This window comes from Sphaeramia orbicularis, chromosome 8, assembly GCF_902148855.1.
Source record: "Sphaeramia orbicularis chromosome 8, fSphaOr1.1, whole genome shotgun sequence".
Taxonomy (NCBI): Eukaryota; Metazoa; Chordata; class Actinopteri; order Kurtiformes; family Apogonidae; genus Sphaeramia; species Sphaeramia orbicularis.
In genome coordinates, this window is record NC_043964.1 from 2,013,166 (window position 1) to 2,034,047 (window position 20,882).

General features: G+C 38.2%; 1 protein-coding gene across 1 annotated transcript; it reads left to right on the plus strand.

Moving 5' to 3' along the window:
- Nucleotides 1–101: 101 nt before the first annotated feature.
- anapc2 (anaphase promoting complex subunit 2) lies at nucleotides 102–18,563 on the plus strand. Its single transcript, XM_030141624.1, has 14 exons — nucleotides 102–200; nucleotides 2,947–3,196; nucleotides 4,228–4,549; nucleotides 4,668–4,800; nucleotides 5,168–5,390; nucleotides 5,492–5,611; nucleotides 6,594–6,711; nucleotides 7,110–7,288; nucleotides 7,391–7,532; nucleotides 8,625–8,700; nucleotides 11,138–11,341; nucleotides 12,168–12,300; nucleotides 13,682–13,923; nucleotides 18,090–18,563. Exons 1-14 carry the CDS (start codon nucleotides 102–104, stop codon nucleotides 18,297–18,299), a joined length of 2,451 nt encoding a protein of 816 aa, XP_029997484.1. The 3' UTR covers nucleotides 18,300–18,563.
- Nucleotides 18,564–20,882: the final 2,319 nt, after the last annotated feature.

The following is a 20,882-nucleotide window of genomic DNA, read 5'->3' on the forward strand; positions in this document are numbered from 1 at the left end:
TGTATTTGCATAAACCGCGTCGCTAATCCGATAAACAGCTGGAAGTTTCAATGTTTGGCTGACATTAGCCCGTTTGGGTGAGTCTGAACACTTTGGGGAAAATGGAGGAAAATGCCATGGAGTCAGATTCAGCTGAAGTTTCGGCTTCCACCTCAGACCTGGGAGTGTCTGATGCCTGGGAGGATGTGACCGCATGTTTGGTAAGAGCCGTTTATCTGCGGACAGACAGACGGACGGACAGGGACCGGATGGGACCAGGTCCATCCAGGATGACAGGGTTAAATGTGTTCCATCATGTGACAAACACTGATCATGCCTTTAAAGACAGAGGGGGGTTAGGGTCAGTTCGGCTCATATGTTACTTTATCTTCCCCTGTATTTTATTAGGCCTTTCCTCTTTCAATCAATCAAATTTTATTTCTATAGCGCCAAATCGTAACAACAGTTCTCTCATGACACTTTTCATATAGAGTTGTCCCATACAGACTGAAGGCAGTTTACAGAAACCAACAGAAGTAAAAACTAGTGAGAGGAGACAGAGGAAGGAAAAAGGACCTTTTAAGAGGGTTAAACCTGGAGCAGAACCAGACTGAGGAGGATGGACGAGTGACAGGAGGAGAGAGAGGAAAGGAGGAGAAAAGAGAGAGCAATAGAGAGAGAGACTGGGGGAGAGGGGGGAGGTAGGGGGAGACACATGGATGGAACTGATGCACAGAAAACTGAACTAGAACATCTATGGAACTGTAGAATAAACACTATCAGAACTATATGGAGAAGTGAGTGATGACGATGAAGGTGGAGAGAGGCAGGAGCACAGCAGCAGGTCCAGAGAGGATCCAGGGAAAACCTGTGATGATCCTGGGAAAACCTGTGATGATCCTGGGAAAACCTGTGATGATCCTGGGAAAACCTGTGATGATCCTGGGAAAACCAGTGATGATCCTGGGAAAACCTGTGAAGATCCAGGGAGAACCTGTGATGATCCTGGGAAAACCTGTGATGATCCTGGGAAAACCAGTGATGATCCAGGGAAAACCTGTGGTGATTCTGGAAAACCTCTGATGATCCTGGGAAAACCTGTGGTGATCCTGGGAAAACCTGTGATGACCCTAGGAAAACTTGTGATGATCCTGGGAAAACCAGTGATGATCCTGGGAAAACTTGTGATGATCCTGGGAAAACCAGTGATGATCCTGGGAAAACCTGTGGTGATCCTGGGAAAACCTGTGATGATCCTGGGAAAACCTGTGATGATCCTGGGAAAACCAGTGATGATCCTGGGAAAACTTGTGATGATCCTGGGAAAACCAGTGATGATCCTGGGAAAACCTGTGAAGATCCAGGGAGAACCTGTGATGATCCAGGGAAAACCTGTGGTGATTCTGGGAAAACCTCTGATGATCCTGGGAAAACCAGTGATGATCCAGGGAAAACCTGTGGTGATTCTGGGAAAACCTCTGATGATCCTGGGAAAACCTGTGGTGATCCTGGGAAAACCTCTGATGATCCTAGGAAAACCTCTGATGATCCTGGGAAAACCAGTGATGATCCAGGGAAAACCAGTGATGATCCAGGGAAAACTTGTGAGGCGATAAAGCACAGAGACTCCAGGGAAGAAGTCAAGTCAGTGACATGTATTCACTGGGACATAAATAGAAGAGAAAATTAGGAGAGAAAAGGTCAGGGAGAAAGAGGAGCAGACTACTCGGTCTCATTCATCCTGTCTTGGGTGTTTTTTTTGTCTTTACCTGCAAATATACCAATATTCTCTGTTTTTAACAACTGAATGCTCTAAGACAGGGCTCTCAAACTCATTTTGGTTCAGTTCCATATTCAGCCCAATTTGATCTGCAGTGGGCCAGAACCAGTAAAATAATAACTTAATAACCTATAAATAATGAGAAATCCAAGTGTTTCTTTTTGTTTTAATACAAAAAAAAACAATTAAATTCTGAAAATATTTACATTTTACAAAAAAGATGTGAATAAGTTGAAAAACAGAAATTTCATTTGAAAAATTAGTGCAATTATAACAATATTATGCATCGACTTATTATTTATACATGTACATTTACACACAGTGTTCCATAAACATTTGGTAAATTTTGGAGTTTGGAACTAAAATTTGAACAATTTCTCCAATATTCCATCTGTTATTATCAACACAACTCCAGATTCCAGTGGATCCATAAATGCACCAAACATTTAGGAACAGGCAGAATATTGTTACAATTGCACATTTCAGGTTGCTCATCTTTGTTTTTATTTATGTATTTATTTGCATTTTACTGTGAAAGAATAGTTTTGTAAATGTAAATATTTTCACAGAGTAATGTTTGTTTGTTTTTTTTCATTCAAATTTTTTCCACAGAATTTTTTACGAAGTAAATTTGTGGTTGTCATTATTTCTGGGTTATTGTGTTGTTCTTTTGACTGTAGATCACATTGGTCTGTATGTGGAACCTGAACCAAAGGGATTTGGACAACCTGGACTGTTCAGGTTCATTTTTGCACTTTCATCCCGCGGGCTGGAATGGAACCTTTGGTGGGTCTGATTTGGCCCCCGGGACGCATTTTTGACACCTGTGCTCTAACACAGTGTAAATAAAACCTCAGTGTGGTCTGAAACTGATTTTTAAGTTTGCGCAACCTTAATTTTGTAAGTGAAAATGGCAGAAAAGCGACCTTGCATTGCTTTTTAGACCACGTCAGATCAGGTCCATATTACAGCCTGATATTTAGACAAATTAAATCTAGACTAGACCATCCCTTACAGATAGGAGACTCTAAAACACAGTGTCTGATTTGTGAAACTTTTGTTGTATTTACTTTAAAAAATCTGGACCATATTGTCCCAGAGAGACTAAAGAACGTGGAAAACCCTGGAAGTCAGTTTGTAGAAAAGCCTCATTTGTCAGAACTGAATTGTGTGTTTGGGGTTGTCAGGTGTCTCCTGGAGGATCAGGGTCGGATCAGACTGTGGTGGACTCTCTGGCCCTGCTCAGTGCTCATGGACTGGACCAGCTGCTGGGTAGCTGGCTGCTGGAGACTCTGCAGATGCGTCTGTCTTCCTGTGTCGTCCCTGAGTTCTGGTCGGGGCTCAAACAGCCAGAGAATGAGGTGGAGGAGAGAGACCGAGCCTGGGTTCTGCTTACCGCCTTTAGGACTCTGCTGGACAGGCTGGACCCCTTCCTAGGTTAGTGCTGAATAGAATTAGACCGGAAATGAGTGAATAAGTAAGTATCTGGGTCAAGATTATTATCGTTAACCGAGGCAAGGCAAGTTTATTTGTATCGCACATTTCAGCAACAAGGCAATTCAAGGTGCTTCACACAGGACACTGAAATACAATGACAAGGGAAAAAGAAACACATTTAAAACATTATAAAAAACATGTAGAAGGTGATTAAAAACAGTAAGTAAGAAAACAACACATAAAATCCAAAAATATAAAAACACACACATTAAAGTAAGAGTTGCAGTGCAAAGTTTCGAAAGAGAATATAAAATTTAAAAAGTCAAAAGCCTTTTAGTCAAAGGCAGCAGTGAACAGGTGAGTCTGGAACCTGGACTTCCAGATATACGGAGTATAGAAACTGAACGCTGATTCTCCATGTTTAGCTCTGAACGAAAGCTAATGAAATGACGAAACTAGAATTAAAACATTTTCGTTAACTGAAATAAATAAAAACTATAATTAAAAGAAAAAAAAGATAACTAACTGAAACTGTGTTGTGTGTTTACAAAACTAACTAAAATGGATAAAAATTATGGATAAAATTCCCTTCGTTTTCATCTTTGTCAATGTCAGATTGATACGAAAGTGATTTATTTCGCTCTAGCAATTGTCTCTGCTGTCACCATACAACACTTTTTGCTCCGTCACTTGTGTTCACTTGTGGTTTCCAGTCGTCTTCTGGTCCCCACTCTACCTGGAAACATGGAGACTAAAGTTGGGAGAAAGCAGCAGAGTCCTGTCTGGGATTTATTTGAATACGACAACAGAGAAGAAGAGAAAAGAGACGACAAAGCTAAAATTAATACTAAAACTAAGCATTTGGAAAAAAATTTAAACTAATAAAAACTATCAAACCTGCTCTAAAAATGAATTAAAACGAACTGAATTAGAGGAAAAAAAAGTCAAAAGTAAATAAGACTAAACTAGAATGAAAAATCCAAAACTATTCGAACCTTGGTCTGGGTTCAAACATCCCCTTCTTCCTCCAGGTGGTTTGGAGAGGTTGAGGACTTGGCAGGCTGAGGGCCGCTGTAGTCCATGTGGGACAAAGCCCGGGGGTCTCCAGGATCGGGCCTTTACCATCATCAGAGCCCTCCTCCTGTTCTCCCCCTCCCCCGTCCTCCAGGAACGAGTTCTGGAGTTCTACAGCAGGACGTTCTCCGTCTACATGAACCAGGAGGGGGAGGCTGAGGACGGGGGCGACGCTGCAGACGGACCAGAGGGAGGGGTCTGTCCAGGCTGCAGCATCCAGATGGGTCAGTGCTGGTGTCGGGAGGCGCTGGAGCAGCTGCAGGAGCTCAGCCACATCCTGTAAGTGAACCATGAAAGAGAGGGAAGATTTTATCTGGAAAGATCTGACTTTTGTATGAGACCCAGAGTTTTGACTCTGTCCTAGTTTAGTGATTTCTTCTGAATGTGGTGGTTGTAGATCCAAGCTGCAGCTGCTGGAGTGGGTCAGCTCCAAGGCCGTCACCTTCATCCTCCACAAACTCATTGAACAGCGGATGGAACAGCACTGCAGGGGCGAGTACGAACGCTCCTTCCTGCTCGAGTTCCAGGAGGTAAAACGTCCGCCATCTGATCAGGGTTTAAACAGCCCCGCCAAACGTTAGAAAAATGTTCATTTATTGTGTTTGATTGAAGATGAATCCAATAGTTTAATAAGTGTTGATATGGTTTTAATTATTTTTGACTGGAAGCTCTGCATTCATTTAAAGATGGACATGCTGATGTTCACTTACAGTGTTTCCTAAACACATTAAATCTGTCACAAAAAATAAGATAAATACCATAAGCTTTAAAATGCTTAGTTTGTCACTTTCTCTGCTTTATTTTGAAATACTTAAATTTCTCACATAGTTTTATTTGGGGATTATTAGGCTTTGTTCCTTTTTTGTTGTTTTAATAAATGTGTGTTTGTGTGAGCAGTGGCTGGAGCTGGTTCTTGGCTGGCTCAGCAAAGTGTTTGCCAGTGAGGCCGACAGAGACCCTCCCAGTGTTCCCAGTGTTCCCAGTGTTCCCAGTACTCCCAGCGTCCAGGACGGCCAGCCTTCCAGTCCTATCCTGAAGCAGTGGAGGTGTCATATGCACCAGTTCTTCTGTCGAATCTACGTCAACATGAGGATCGATGAGTTGTTCAGCATCATCAGAGGTGAGGGAACACATGTATTCTTTGTCGTCAGGTGTGGATGCCCAGATTTACAGGACTGTTGTTTTTTTTTTTTAATTTGTGATGTTTGTTGTCGCTCTCAGATTTCCCAGAGTCCAAAGCTGCTATTGAGGATCTGAAGTTTTGTTTAGAGCGAACAAACCAGAGGCAGCAACTCCTCACTTCGCTCAAATCTGCTTTTGAGAGCCGTCTGCTGCACCCAGGTCAGTTTGAACGATAGTGTCCATGTTTACTGAGGTTGATTGTCGTTTGTAAGATTTTCATTTGTTGATGAATTGATGGATCTACTCCTGTTTCATTTATTTTAAGGTTGGAAAAAAGGTTCAAATAAGTAACGTGACATTCTAAACTTCTAACTTAAATGGCATTTCAAGTGTTCTGCAAAGAGAACATCCCAAATATGATCTAGACCAGGGGTGTTAAACATACGGCCCATGGGCCAAAACTGGCCCGCCTCATGGTCCAATTAGTGTAGTCCCTTTAGTGCAAAAAATTACACTTAGGATATTAATAGTAAAGGGGGTCAAACTCATTTTAGTTCAGGGGCCACATTCAGCCTAATATGAACTCAAATAAAATAATAGCATAATAACCTGTAAGTAATGACAACTCCAAATTTGTCCTTGGTTTAATGTGAAAACCGTTAAATTACTTTATGAAAATATCTACATTTAGAAACTAGCCTTTCACGATAAAATGTCAATAATGAATATGAACAATCTGATGCGTCTGAAGAAAAATAAGTGCAATTTTAACAATATTTTACCTGTTAATATATGTTTTGTGAATTTTTAGATCCACTGTGGTCTGTAAGTTGTGTTAATAATAAGGGGAGACATAATATTGTTGAAATTGCACTTATTTTTCTTAATAATAACAAGAATAATAATACATTTCAGGTACAAGTACATGGTTGTTCGGGTTATTCACATTCTCTAATGTATTTTTACTTTTTTCTCTAAAATAGAGAGAAAATTGGATTATTATTTATAGGTTATTACGCCTTGGATTATTTTATTGGTCTGACCCACTTGAGATCACATTGGGCAGTATGTGGACCCTGAACTAAAAGGAGTTTGACACCACTGATCTAGACCAGGATACAGGTACAGGTATGATGTGCAGTGATAAAAGATGCATCTGATTCAGAACTGGACTTCTTTGGTTTGGACCATCTCCTCTCAGGTGTTCACACGTCTGACATCCTCACTGTTTACATCTCGGCCATCAAAGCCCTCAGAGAACTCGATCCATCCATGGTCATCCTGCAGGTCGCCTGCCAGCCCATCCGCAAATACCTCCGGTCAGTCAATCTGTTCATCCACCAAATTATGAGCAGTTTTTAAATATGTAGATTATTTACTCTGAGCTGTTACTCCTCCAGATTGTTGATAATTCATAAAAAAAATCTGTACAAACAATAGAATAGAATAGACTTTATAGTATACTATAGGTACATTGGAATTCTTGTGCATTTCCCTGAGTCACGGAGTTAAAAAAGACATGAACAAAAACAGAAACAAAACATAAACACAGCTAAAACATAAAAACAGTTATTGCACAGACAGACACAAATACACACTAGTGAAATAGAATACTGTATCAGAAAAATAATAAAAACCAAAACCAGATAAAAACAGGAAACTCTGCTGCTCATGGTGCTCAGCTGAGTTGTGTTGCTTAATTTGTGGTGCGTTTAAGGACTCGGGAGGACACAGTGAGGCAGATTGTAGCTGGTCTGACTGGAGATGCTGAGGGCTGCACTGATTTGGCTTCGGAGCTGTCCAGAGGAGACCCAGTGACACTGGAGATGCAGGAAAGTGACGAAGAAGGCAACGACCCTGAAGACTGGACACCAGACCCAACGGACGCTGTGCCTGGTCAGTGAACGCATCACTTGTAAATTTGACCACCTGTGTTTCTCTCCATTGTCTGTTTGGGGAATTGCAGAGATAAAAGTGTCGCTCCTGAATGTTTTCCAGATAAGACCGGCTCCAAACGGCGTTCATCGGACATCATCAGCCTACTGGTCAGCATCTACGGCAGCAAGGACATCTTCATCGACGAGTACAGAGCGGTGTTGGCCGACAGACTGCTGCACCAGCTCAACTACAACACCGCCAGGTAACCACCGCCTCTCTGACACACTCAGAGGTATCACTCTAAAAACTCTGTCAGGGCTATTTGACAAGGTTCAAGGTTTGAGTCACATTTTAGTGACATTAAGGGCAAAAATTCAAGTTTTTGGTTCTGGACTAAAAATCTATCAGTTTAGGGTCAAATTTTCTCAGGAATCTGAATCTAAATCATTTATGCAGAATCTCTGCTTAAATTGGCTTCATCGCTGACAGAACTGTCCAAACCTAACAAATTGGTGGCAGTTTCAAAAACCAATATGAAAATTTGGTTGTAAAAAAAACTTGATCTGACTTTAGGAAAGTAAATGGGCCTAAATAATATAAACTACTTGTAGCCCATGTAGGTGGGCACAAGTGATTCAATTTTGGAGGCTAGATATTGAAAATTGAGTGAATGCAAGTTTGGTTTTTTTTGCAGTGGTCTGTATTTTTTTCACAAACTAAAAACTGATGTGGGTAGGGTTAGTAGAAGTAATGATTTGACTGATCTAATATTAGAATAGACTGAATTGTTGGTAATGCTTTATTCACAACAGAAAAAGAAAGAGAATGGTGTATAATACATACAGATTTATGATCATATCAACTCTACATACAGAATTATAAGTCCAATTCTGACCTAGAAGCCAAAAAATCCAAACAGAATAGTCCCAGGACGTCTTCTGAGGAACTGTCTGATCTGACGTCATTGACTTTGAACTGAAATCACTGAAACTGATCCTCATTCTAAAGGCCAGACCATCAGCTCTGCTTCGAAGGTCCAAAGGAAGACAGTTCAATGAACATTTACAAACAGCAACGGATTCATATGGGTTTGCAAAGTATTTGTCACTGAAAAAGGGTCATTTTTGCTCCACTTTTCAACAAACATCATGCACAAAGTCACACAAGGACAAGTCACACACATTTTTGGATGTTATATTCTGAAACGACACAATTTTTCCATTAAATTCAACACAAGACACTGCATGAAAGGTACACATTTATTCCACAATAGCTTTTTCACAATAATGACACTCAGAGTTTCAACCTTGTCCTATTTTGGATTCCTGATGAGTTTGTGTCTTCTTTTCTTCAGGGAAATTCGGAACGTTGAGCTGCTGAAGCTCCGGTTTGGAGAATCTCACATGCATTACTGCGAGGTCATGCTGAAGGTGAGCACAGTCTGACACGATGCTTTTCATCATTTAACACTGCGATGTGTAATGAAACCACAGGGTATGTTTAGCCTCACAACTTGTGGACATAAAAACCAGGTGGTTGTGAGCTCTTCCTGTGCACATGGGACCACGTTTGTAAATGCTCCTTTCAAAGATGCTTTTGTGGTTTTGAAAGTAAAACACCTGTGACCACCTGTGTTCTTGGTTATAATTATTTTCACTTTTGATTGAGAGTTTCATTGTTTCTCAATCAATAACTTGTTTGGTCCTTAAAAAGGTGATGAAATCAATCTATCAATTCTAGTTACATAGCACCACATCGTAACAGAAGTGATCTCATGCCACTTTACATTTAGAGACACTAACAGAATCCTCCAGGAGCAAACACTTGGTGACAGTGGAAGGAAAAACTTTTGGAGGACTTCGGAGAACTCTTGGAGGATGGTCGTCTGACTCGACCAGTTGGGGTTAAAACGTCAGTCAGTGTTTCTCAAAGCTCATGAGGACTTTTCTTAAATGTCTTGTCTGGTTCAGATCCCAAAAAATATTCTGTTTACTGCCACAAAGGAGTGAAGAAACCAGAAAATATTAACATTTCAGAAGGACAAATTGTAGTATTTTGACTTTTTTCTTAGATTATATATTAAAATAGCTGGTTATGAGTGTAGTTTTTGACAACTTATTAAGTGAGTGACTAATTGTGTCACTGAATAAAATCACAGAACTGAAACCAAAACCAGGCTGATGGATCAGCAAATGTAACCCAGTCAGAGATAAAACTACAATAAGACAGGAGCTTGTTCCAACTGTTGGCTCCAGGAATTATAACCTAATTGCTAATATGAGCTAGGGATGTAACGATTACCGGTGCTCTGATCAGACTGCCTCTGAACTCTTCAGAGTGTTTCCTTCTGTGCACAATAGGGATGTAACGATTACCGGTGTAACGATAAACGGTGGTAAAATCACAGACGGTTAGTATTACCGTTTAAATTCTAATTCTCATGATAACTGTGTTTGATTACCGCACTTTTAGGGGAGAAAACCCTATGTACAGATTTGCTTTTATGTCAAATATTTGAGTATAGTTTGAATTTATTACAATTTTAATTGTCTATGCCTAATATTTGGAACCAATCTTCACTTTTACAGTCTTTGAAAAGGTTCGTTAAGCATCTGTGTGTTATTTATACAATAAATTATATACATTTTTCAAATCGGATTTTATATTTATTTTGTTTTCTGTCCTTTTATGTTTTTATCACTGATTAAAGTGAAAAAATAATAGGCAAATGATATAGATGAAGCTGTGCTGAAAAAACAGATCCCAAACATGGGTATAGTAAACATTTGTTTATATTGTACACAGGTGTCAAACATGAGGCCCGGGGGCCAAAAACGGCCTGCTAAAGGTTCCAATCTGGTTCCAATCCAAATTTACAAAGTGCAAAATGCAAAAATTACCCTGAGGATATTAACAGTCAAGGGAATCAAACTAAAAAATAATAGCATAATTACCTAGAAATAATGACTCCAAATGTTCTTCTTGGTTTAATGTGAGAAAAATAAGACATTATGCCTCTAAATAATGGCAACACCAACTTTTTGTCTGTAATTTACTGCGAAGAACATTAAATTCTGATCTCCTTTAACAATAAAATGTCAATAACCTGAACAAATATGAACAACCTGGAATGTCTAAAGAAAAATAAATGTAATTTTAACAATATTCTGCTTGTTTTGTGTCTTGGTAGATCTGATCTGTAATGCACATGTAGAAATCATAAGTTGAGGAAGAATATTGATAAAATTGCACTTCTTTTTCTTCAGAAATTTCAGTTTTTTCCAGTTATTCACATCTTTTTTTTTGTTTGGATAGAAATAGTTTCATCATTTAATGTTATTTTTTGCACTAAAAAATTTGGAGTTGTCATTATTTATAGGTTATTATGCTCTTATTTTACTGGTTCCGGCCCACTGGAGATCAAACTGGGCTGAATATGGAACCTGAAAGAAAATGAGTTTGAAAGCTCTGATATAGTATATAAAGGTATATAAAGGACTGAAACGGACAAAATAGGCTCAGACCACTAAGGGTTAATATTTGAATGTTTCTGCAACAGAAGGGACATTGTACTAATTATTTTTTTTGTTTTTTTTTAAATACATCTTGGTTAAATTATTTCAGTGTGTGTATCAGTACTTTTTGAACATTTTGAGCATAGTTTCAATAATACCGCGATAATAATGATAACCGTTATAATTTTGGTCACAATAACCGTGATATGAAATTTTCATATGGTCGCATCCCTAATATGAACATATAAACTGGTTAAATGTAGAGTGTTCTTGCAGTTCTACTCCCTTATAATAAAGACGATGAAATGAATAGTCCTTGAAATGCTACGACATGTGACCCTGTTGGATCCAGGACATGGCCGATTCCCGCAGGATCAACAGTAACATACGAGAGGAGGAGTCAAGGCTGGGCGAAGACGAGCAGCCGCCGCTCTCCCTGTCTGCCATCATCCTGTCCTCGGAGTTCTGGCCGACGCTGAAGGAGGAGAAGCTGGAGCTGCCGCCGGTGGTCTGCCAGGCCATGGAGGACTACACACACCGCTACGAGAAGCTCAAGGTACAGTTCACACCAATCTAACAAACGACATTATATGGACAAAAGTATGTGGACACGTTGAATTCAGGTGTTTCTTTTCTAACAGAAAACAATAATGATAAATGTTATAATATAGTTTTATATTGGGATAAATATCATTAAAATGATTAGTTTAGTTTAAATTGTTATCTTTGCTTCCAAAATGCCTCAGAGATGGTTTTTACTGAATTTCCCTAAACATTATATTTCCTTTAATCCTTGACTGTGATTTTAAATGTTCTGCCTCTGAATTTCTAATATATTTTTCATGCTCTGACTGTAAATAATGATTTTCCACCACAAATAACCATCTACTTTCTTCGTTTAGGAAGAAAAATTTCCCATTAAACTTTAAGGAAATATTGATGTTTATAAACTATATGGACTAAAGTATTGGGACACATCATGTCTACAGCTGTAAGATGTCCTGTTCATGTTGATTTGAGATAAAAACATCAATATTTCCTTAAAGTTTAATGGGAGATTTTTCTTCCTAAGTGAGATGTGAAGAAAGTAGATGGTTAGTTGTGGTAGAAAATTATTATTTACAGTCAGAGCATGAAAAATATTCAAGAAATTTAGAGGTAGAACATTATCATAGTCATGGATTAAAAAAAAAAAAACACAATCAGTGTCGAGAGAGTTGAAGTAAAAACCATTTCTGAGACATTTTGGAAACAAAGATAACAATTTAAGCCAAACTAACCAATGCAAGGATATTTATCACAACATAAAACTATATGCGCGAGACTTACGTGAGAACTCATGTGTGACAGCTGATGGAAACGGCTCTTCGTCTGTGTTTCAGGCCATGAGGACGCTGAGCTGGAAGCCTCACCTGGGCTCCGTCACTCTGGATGTGGAGCTGGAGGACCGGACCCTCACCCACCTCACCGTGTCTCCCATTCACGCAGCCATCATCCTGCACTTTCAGGACAAAAGTACGTCCTTCACATCCAAACTCAGACCGTGCTTCGCTTTCCGGAAATGGTCCCTTTGAATGAGACGTTTAAGGACACTTTACCGTGTTGATCCTCTCAGGTTGTTTGTTCGTGTGTGACATGGAACTAGATAAAAACATACAGTGAATCTAACTGAGCTGCTGTTTGGATTCACAGTTGAGAGCCCATTTATTTATTTGACTTTCACATTATTATTTTTTTTTAAAGTATGGACTGAATGAATGATGAATAAATGTACAATGAAAAGTCACACACTGGTGACAGTAGCCTGGAGGAAGAGCCTATAAACTAACCGATGTATGCAGAATTTCAGGATCTTTAAAGCTACAACAAACTACAGCAGTGTGATGACTGATCTAGACTGACAGTCAAATATAAATTAAAAAATAAAAAGTAAATTTGTATCTCATTTACTAACATTTATTTAGGCTGTTCACACTGATAAGAAAATAAGAGTTTTAGATGTATATGACCATAAAAATAACAGAATTGGGCAAATTTGCCTAAAGTCTGAACACCAGCAAACAGAACTTAAACAGAAATATAAATAAAAAAAAATATAAATATACTTAAGACTCTTGTAAATGAATGTAAGAGTTTTTAACCCTTTCATGCATGGTGGTCACTCCAGTGGACAGCTGTTCAAAGCTGTTCTCTTATACGTATATTCATGTGTTTTGTTGTTTTAGTTCCATATCAGCCAACACAGTGGACGCTTACACATCATCCCATACACTGACATTCAGACCATTACTGTAACTTTGCTGTTTTTGGAAAATCTGATCTGCACTAACATGTTTGAGTGGAAATCCATTGCTTAATATTCTTATTATACTGTAATTAACAGTTTTTTGTTTTTTTTTAAACAAAAAGTTTTGTTTTGTTTTGGGTTTTTTTGCATATTATCTCCATGAAGTGAGTAGTGACTAGTACTGGAATATGTTAAAATATGAGAAAAAACATCAGATTAACAGTTTGTTTGTTAATGTTTTTATTTTATAGTTTCCACACAATTTATCGGTAAATACAATACAAAAATGTTTTTATTTATAGTTTTCATACAGTATATCAGTAAATATGTTTCTTTGCTTCAAAAATTAAACGTATGGTGTCCAGGTGAGTGGACATTTTTTGAACTCTATAAAAAATAGGTTCATAAGAAAAATTTCAATCGCATTATTTATTTTTTTTTTTTTTAATAAAAACTCTCAGGAAAAATTTAAAAAACATCTTGATTAAGGTTCTCATAATTCATGCATGAAAGGGTTAAAATCTGTTAAATCCAGTGCTATTTATAGCTGTTAAAATGTGTCTGACCTTCAGCTCTAGATTTCCTGTGTATGTCTTTGTCACCCGTCAGGTTCTTGGACTCTGGAGGAGCTGAGTGTGAAACTGGGCGCCCCCAAGGAGCTGGTGCACAGGAAGCTGGCTCTGTGGCAGCAGCACGGCGTCCTGAGGGAGGAGGCGGGCGGACGGTACTATGTGGTGGAGAGGGGCTCGTCTAAAGAGAAGATGGAGAGAAGCGTCATGTTGATCGACAGCGACGAGGAGAGAGACTCCAACACCACCACCCAGTCTGAGCAGAGGGAGGAGAAGCTGCAGGTGATGAAAAACACACAGAAGGACGACCGTTTAATGGGGAACAGCCGGGACAAATCTGATATTTAGATCCCTGGTTTTACCCCGAACGCCGCCACCAGATCTCCTTGGTGTGAATGTGATAATTAGAACAGATTTGGTTGGATTTCTTCTCCCTTGATAACAAACATAGGGGACCCCTAGTGGAGGAACCAAGGCTCTAATAGTTTTGGATTTTTCATTCTAGTTTACTTTTATTTAGTTTGGATTTTTTTTTCTGTAATTCACTTCGTTTGAATTAGTTTTTACAGCAGGTTTGATAGTTTTTATTAGTTTTGGTTTTTTTCTAAATGCTTAGTTTTAGTTTAGTTACTGGAAACCACAAGTGACGGACCCTTAAATATCATATGGTGACACTAGCTGAAATTGCTTGAGCGAAATAAAACAATTTCATATCAATCCGACATTGACAAAGACGAAAACGAAGGGAATTTTATCTATAATTTTTATCCGTTGTAGTTAGTTTTGTAAACACACAATACAGTTTCAGTTAGGTATGTTTTTTTCTTTTAATTACAGTTTTTATTTATTTCAGTTAACAAAAATGTTTTTACAATTCTAGTTTTTGTCATTTCGTTAGTTTTCGTTAACGATAATAACCTTGGGAAGAACCCTATGGATTTCAGCTTCTCTATGAGTTAAGGCTGCACGATTAATTGATTTTAAATTGAAATTGGATTATTTAATTAGGATGATGTTTAAAAAAGGGTAATCGTCAAATTGAATTTCATCTCTCTCATGTCTCCGGGCCATGCGCCTCTGGGCTACAGTAGGCTCCTCCTCTGGGCTACAGTAGGCTCCTCCTCTGGGCTACAGTAGGCTCCTCCTCTGGGCTACAGTAGGCTCCTCCTCTGGGCTGCTGTAGGCTCCTCCTCTGGGCTACAGTAGGCTCCTCCTCTGGGCTACAGTAGGCTCCTCCTCTGGGCTACAGTAGGCTCCTCCTCTGGGCTGCTGTAGGCTCCTCCTCTGGGCTACAGTAGGCTCCTCCTCTGGGCTACAGTAGGCTCCTCCTCTTGGCTACCGTAGGCTCCTCCTCTGGGCTACCGTAGGCTCCTCCTCCTAACTATGAGAGCGTCTCCTCAGTCTTTGGTCTCCACACCAGTACAAAAATGGCGTTTGCTAAGGAGAGTGAGAAGTTTGTGGCTAAAAATAGTAAGAGCAGGTCGGTTGTGTGGAATTGGTACGGCTTCCATGTTTCCGATGAAGACCAAACCATTCCTCGCTGCAAACTCTGGCTGAAGGCGCTGTCAGTCACAGACAGCAGCACAACCAACTTATTTCAGCTCCTCAAACATCATCACACCCCAGAGTGGGAGCGGTGCGTTCCACTGTGGGCTGCACATGAAAACAACATGCTGACTTCTGTCGTCTTTTGTAGTTTTATCCAGAAATCAAAAATTGAGTTTTTAGAGGAAAAAAATCTGGATTTTATTTTTAGCCAAAATTGTGCCGCCCTACTGTGAGTATTAGAAATCATCCAAATGGGGGCGCTTTAGTTGAAAATCAGTTTTTTGGACATAAATCAAACAATAATAGGCTGAGATAAAATTTGATTCATATTGATCGTCCTCCGCTGCCATCCAGAGTTCATATGGGGTCATTTTCATTCACTAGGTGCAGTTTTGTGGGAAAAATGGGTTCTCTGAATATTATTCTGCCACTATCAGGTCAACGTAGCTCAAACTGAGTTCATGTCAATTGTCTATTAATTTATTCATTTTTGTAAGCCTAGTTTGAGTACATACACTACCAGGCAAAAGTTTGGACTCACCTGGTTTTTCTTTATTTTTATGACTATTTTCATTGTAGATTTTCACTGAAGGCATCAAAACTATGAATGAACACATATGGAATTATGTAGTTTAAAAAGGTGTGACAAAACTCAAAGCATGTTTTATATTTTAGATTCTTCAAAATAGCCACATTTTGCTTTTATTACTGCTTTGTGCATTCTTGGCATTCTCTTGATGAGCTTCATGAGCTAATCACCTGAAATGTTTTCCAAAAGTCTGGAAGGAGTTCCAAATGACACTGAGCTCTTGTTGGCCATCTGTGGTCCATCTCATGTCATTTAAATAAGAAGGTGAGTCCAAACTTTTGCCTGGTAGTGTAGTTACACAGGGTTCCTGCAGGGTCTTAAAAGTCTTGAGTTTACAAATCTGCATTTAATACCTAAAAAAGTCTTTAAAAGCTTTTAAATTTGATATGGTAGGTCTAAGTTCTGTTTTCATAAACCTGTTTGTTGTATTGTGTTTAAATGTGTCTGTTAAATGTCCAAACTGCAAAGAAAGTAACATTAGTCGGCTCAGTTCCAAACTGACAGTTTATATTGAAATCAGGAACCGATTATCTCTAAGTTTGCAGCCCCCGGTGAGGAATGATCCCAGAAGTGAAAAGTAAACATGAGGAAGTGGAAATTTAAAAATGATTGGTTTTAGAAAAGATCATTCTCGACACGGTGGAAGGGAACGTGTTAGAAGTTCACTGCACCTTATGCAAGAAATCAGTTCAACTCAGAATGACGGGAATCAAGGTGTTGGAGGAAATAATTACATTTTCCTAAATTCTAGAAATCACAGATTTTTGCCAGTGTGGTTGTGACATAGGCATTGAATTCTGTTCTAAGTAGTTTTAAAGAGGGCTTAAAAAGCTTAAATTGAACTTGTAGGATCCTTGATTATAATATTACAAGAATATGAACACACTGAGACTAAAGGGCTGTTGCTTTTTGTTAGGGTTATTTGATGTTAGTTTATTTTCAAACAGATTTTCAAACTTTATTCTCATCATTTCTTATTGTCTATGAGTAGAAATGAGAGAATAGAGTATTTTCCTTTTGTGTTTTGATGATGTGAATAGTCTTTTATCATAATTAGTAATATTTAATAGTGTGTAAAGTGCAGTTTCCTTTTGCTGATATGGCCCTGTGAGTCATCTGCAGTACTCTTTTTTTTTTTTTTTCATAAATATATTTATTGTCCTTTTTCATCGTTTTATAAGAACAAGCAAAAAACATAACACATCAAAACAATCCCTCCCATCCCCCACCCACACAACAGCACCGACTCCCAGTGCAACAAAACATACTTGGCAGACACAACTTAATTGACTACAGATATGTCCTTTAAAAATTGCAAAAAAGGTGTCCAGATCTTCTAAAAGTCTTGGATCTTTCCTTTATCCAGGTCCGTCATCTTTTCCAGTACCAGGTTAGAACACATTTCTTTAATCCGTTGGTTCGCTGTGGGTCCTTGAATATCTTTCCATCTCAAAGAAATAGCTCGTTTATGGAAGTAAATCTGTGTCATAAGATTTTGAATTATAAAAGATATTGAATTTCTAGCACTTAAATTTTTTTGCACTGAAATTAAGTATCTGAATTTTTTTGCACTGAAATTAAGTATCTGGATTGTTTGTCTCTGAATGCAACTATGTTCATAAATTTAGAATTAAAAAAAATTCAGGTGCAAAAATTTCAGGTGCAAAAATTCAGATACTTAATTTCAATGCAAAAAAAACTTCAGTGCTAGAAATTCAATGGCTTTTATAATTCAAAATGTGATGACACAGATTTACTTCCATACTCGTTTAGCTTGTAATAAACAAAAATGCAAAAGTTTCCTTTTTCCTCCAATTATTTGAAACTGCTCAGGGAAGATGTGCAAAATACAACATTTTGGATCTACAGGAATAACACATTCTGTAAATCTATAAATTAAATTAAGAGTCTCTTTCCAAAAATTCTGAAGTTTCTCACAGGTCCACAGACAATGAAACAAAGTGACTATTTCATTTCCTTATTACACTAAATTAACAAATGTTAGGAATGTTAGGATTAAAACGGTGTAGTTTTACAGGGGTGGTCTGCAGTACTCTTAAATTAAATTTTTAAATTCTCTGAAATCAAAACTACCCAAGTGTCAGTGAATGCCACATTTTGCCCAGTTTTTAAATTGTTCATCTGCGTATTTTAACATTGGCTGGCCTCTGCACTGCACCATTACACCTTTACTCCATCTGCACTGCATGGACAATCCATTTAACTGTGCTACTGTTCAGTTTAAATGCATTTTTATATTTTAGTCTTATTTGGGTCCTTTATTGTTCTTCTGAACTCTCTCTCTCTGCAGCTGTTCTGGGCCTACATTCAGGCCATGCTCACTAACCTGGACAGTATGACGCTGGACCGCATCCACTCCATGCTGCGGATGTTTGTCGCTACGGGACCCGTCGTCACAGAGATGGACGTAAACGAACTGGAAGCCTTTCTGCAGAGGAAGGTCCGAGAGCATCAGCTGATGATGTCTGCAGGCGTCTACAGACTCCCCAAGTCCAACTGACAGAAGACGAATAAAGTCCTGCATTTACGATCTGTGGGGAATAACGGAAGAGTCAGTCATGTTCATGTTTCAGGACACTGCTTTGTTTGGCTGAAACAACTTATTATTGTGATTTCACCCTACAAATACTTAATGGTGACACAAAAACAGAAGAGGTTTACCTTGTACTTTCAAGGTCCGTCCTCAGAGCCGCGCAGAAAAATGGAAGAACTGAACACAGTGTTGTAATGAGACGTTTTCAGAATAAAAGCTGTTCAACTCACACCTCCTCCAGTGGAAACTGTTTCAGTGCTGCATCTGGAAACGAAACTGATGGGATGTGCATTTTTGTTGAACACTTAAGTCTTCTAAATATATACTTAGCGCCATTAAAAATACACAGGTCAGAATAGTATGGATATTTGAAGTAGGGATGGAACCATATGAAAATTTCATATCACGGTTATCATTATTATCGCGGTATTGTTGAAATTGTGCTCAAAATGTTCAAAAAGTACGAATACACACACTGAAATAATTTAACCAAGTTGTATTTTGGGAAAAAAAAAAAAATACAAAAAAACAAATAAAATAATAGTGCCACTGTCCCTTCTGTGTCAGAAACATTCCAATATTAACCCTTAGTGGTCTGAGCCTTTTTTGTCCGTTTTTCAGTCCTTCTGATTTTGCCTTTATATACTATATACACAAATGTTTACTATACCCATGTTTGGATCTGTTTTTTCAGCACAACTTCATCTATCTCATCTGTCTATTATTTTTTCACTTTAACCTACTATAAAAACATAAAAGGACAAAAAACACACAAAAAAATATATCGAATCTGATTATAAAAATGTATATTAATGCTTAATGAACCTTTTCAAAGACTTTAAAAGTGAATGTTGGTTCCAAATATTAGGTATTTAAATTAAAATTGTAATAAATTCAAACTATACTCAAATATTTGACATAAAAGCAGATCTGTACATAGGCGTTTTTTCTCCTAAAAGTGCGGTAATCAAACAGTTATCATGAGAATTAGAATTTAAACACTAATACTAACCGTCTGTGATTTTACCACCGTTTATCCTTATACCGGTAATGGTTACATCCCTAATTTGGAGATATATTAAAGAGGGAAGCATTGGTTGTTAGAGAATGAACTGTGATCAACTTAAATTTATTCAGTGCATTGAATCCAGGTACTCAGAAATTGAAAGTGTCATCATTCAATACCAGGTGTGTCCACCTCAGGCTTCCAAACGTGCAGTGCAGCGACAACACGTGGAACTAAGACTCATGGTCCTGTCCTGAGGGGTCCGATCACTCAGACTGATTGGACTGCGATGACAGCGCAGACAGCGAGCCGCTTCATCACGGCTCACACCTGTTCGCAACATGACAATGGCACGTTCTCGGTTGTGTCGGAAGTCGTGACATTTTGAGCTGCCAAAAACATTTCAGCATTTTGTTTTGCTGCCTGTATACCGGCTGTTAACCACACCTAAAGTTACCAAGAGATTCGACTCAATGTCCGACATTAAAACGCCTCAAATACATATGAACATCTATGTCAATACAGAGAATAGGCCTGGGTAATACGATGAAAAAATAATGGACTTTAGTCATTTGTCTTGGATGATCCCAACTTTAAGCTATTTCTTGAAGACATTAAGACAAAAATCATCATTCAAAAGTAGTTTTCTTTCGTAAAATGCATGTCATATATAACTGGAGAAACATACTGACTATAAATACAGTAAATTATAACTGGAGCTGGTTTAGTAAGTAAGTTTAGTTTTAGTTTGGAAAGATGAGGACAGATTTGGATAAAAAGCTCCTGAAACTTACTACATTTTACATTCTACTAATGTTTAAGTTGATTTATTTCAAGGATAAGATGACAAAAACCAAAAACACAAAGAAAACTTCCATGTAAATATGTTCAAAGTCCATTTTACTAAAAGTTACGCAATCCAATATGACCTCTGACCTGTGACGTCACAATATGCAAATCAGATGAGTACATTTACTCCCATCATAACTTTGGCTCATACCCAGTGTTTTTCTCATTTACAGTATGACTTTATCTCTAAACACTTCCAAGATACAGCTTTTTGAAATCCTCAAATCAAAATTGAATGTTTATTAAAAAAAACCCCAAAAAACCCAAAACAAAACTGTGGCGCCTAAAGGGTTAATTCAATTTATTGGCCAGCTCTAATACAACAGGACGAAAATGACAAAACTATGAACATACAGTTGCGTCTGTGCAAAAACATATCTGTGGTCACTACACATTTTATATTTATACTAGAAAACTCTTCTGCAGAATTCTTGGTAGATTTATCCGACATTATCCCTCCGGTATCCTGTCCACCAAGGCCCTTACTAAGCACCTAGTGTGCCTTTTTGGCACTTTAGTGGAATAATGTCAAAAAATGTTCATAGTTTGTTTTTAATTCTTTTACACTTTTTTCTATTTCATCAACTTGAGCCGTAAATAAAAATACCAAATACTCAATAATTGTCACATTTTTAACCCTTTAAATGTCGTGTTTGTAATGGAAACAAACCATTTTTTTGGATGAAAAAAAACAC

What these genes read in the sequence shown, in the direction of transcription:
- anapc2 (XM_030141624.1), top strand. Translation starts at nt 102, where the DNA reads ATGGAGGAAAATGCCATGGAGTCAGATTCAGCTGAAGTTTCGGCTTCC. An exon ending in CAGGCTGGACCCCTTCCTAG is followed by an intron (nt 3,197 to 4,227) that starts GTTAGTGCTGAA and finishes TTCTTCCTCCAG; the next exon opens with GTGGTTTGGAGAGGTTGAGG. An exon ending in ACTGCGAGGTCATGCTGAAG is followed by an intron (nt 8,701 to 11,137) that starts GTGAGCACAGTC and finishes TGTTGGATCCAG; the next exon opens with GACATGGCCGATTCCCGCAG.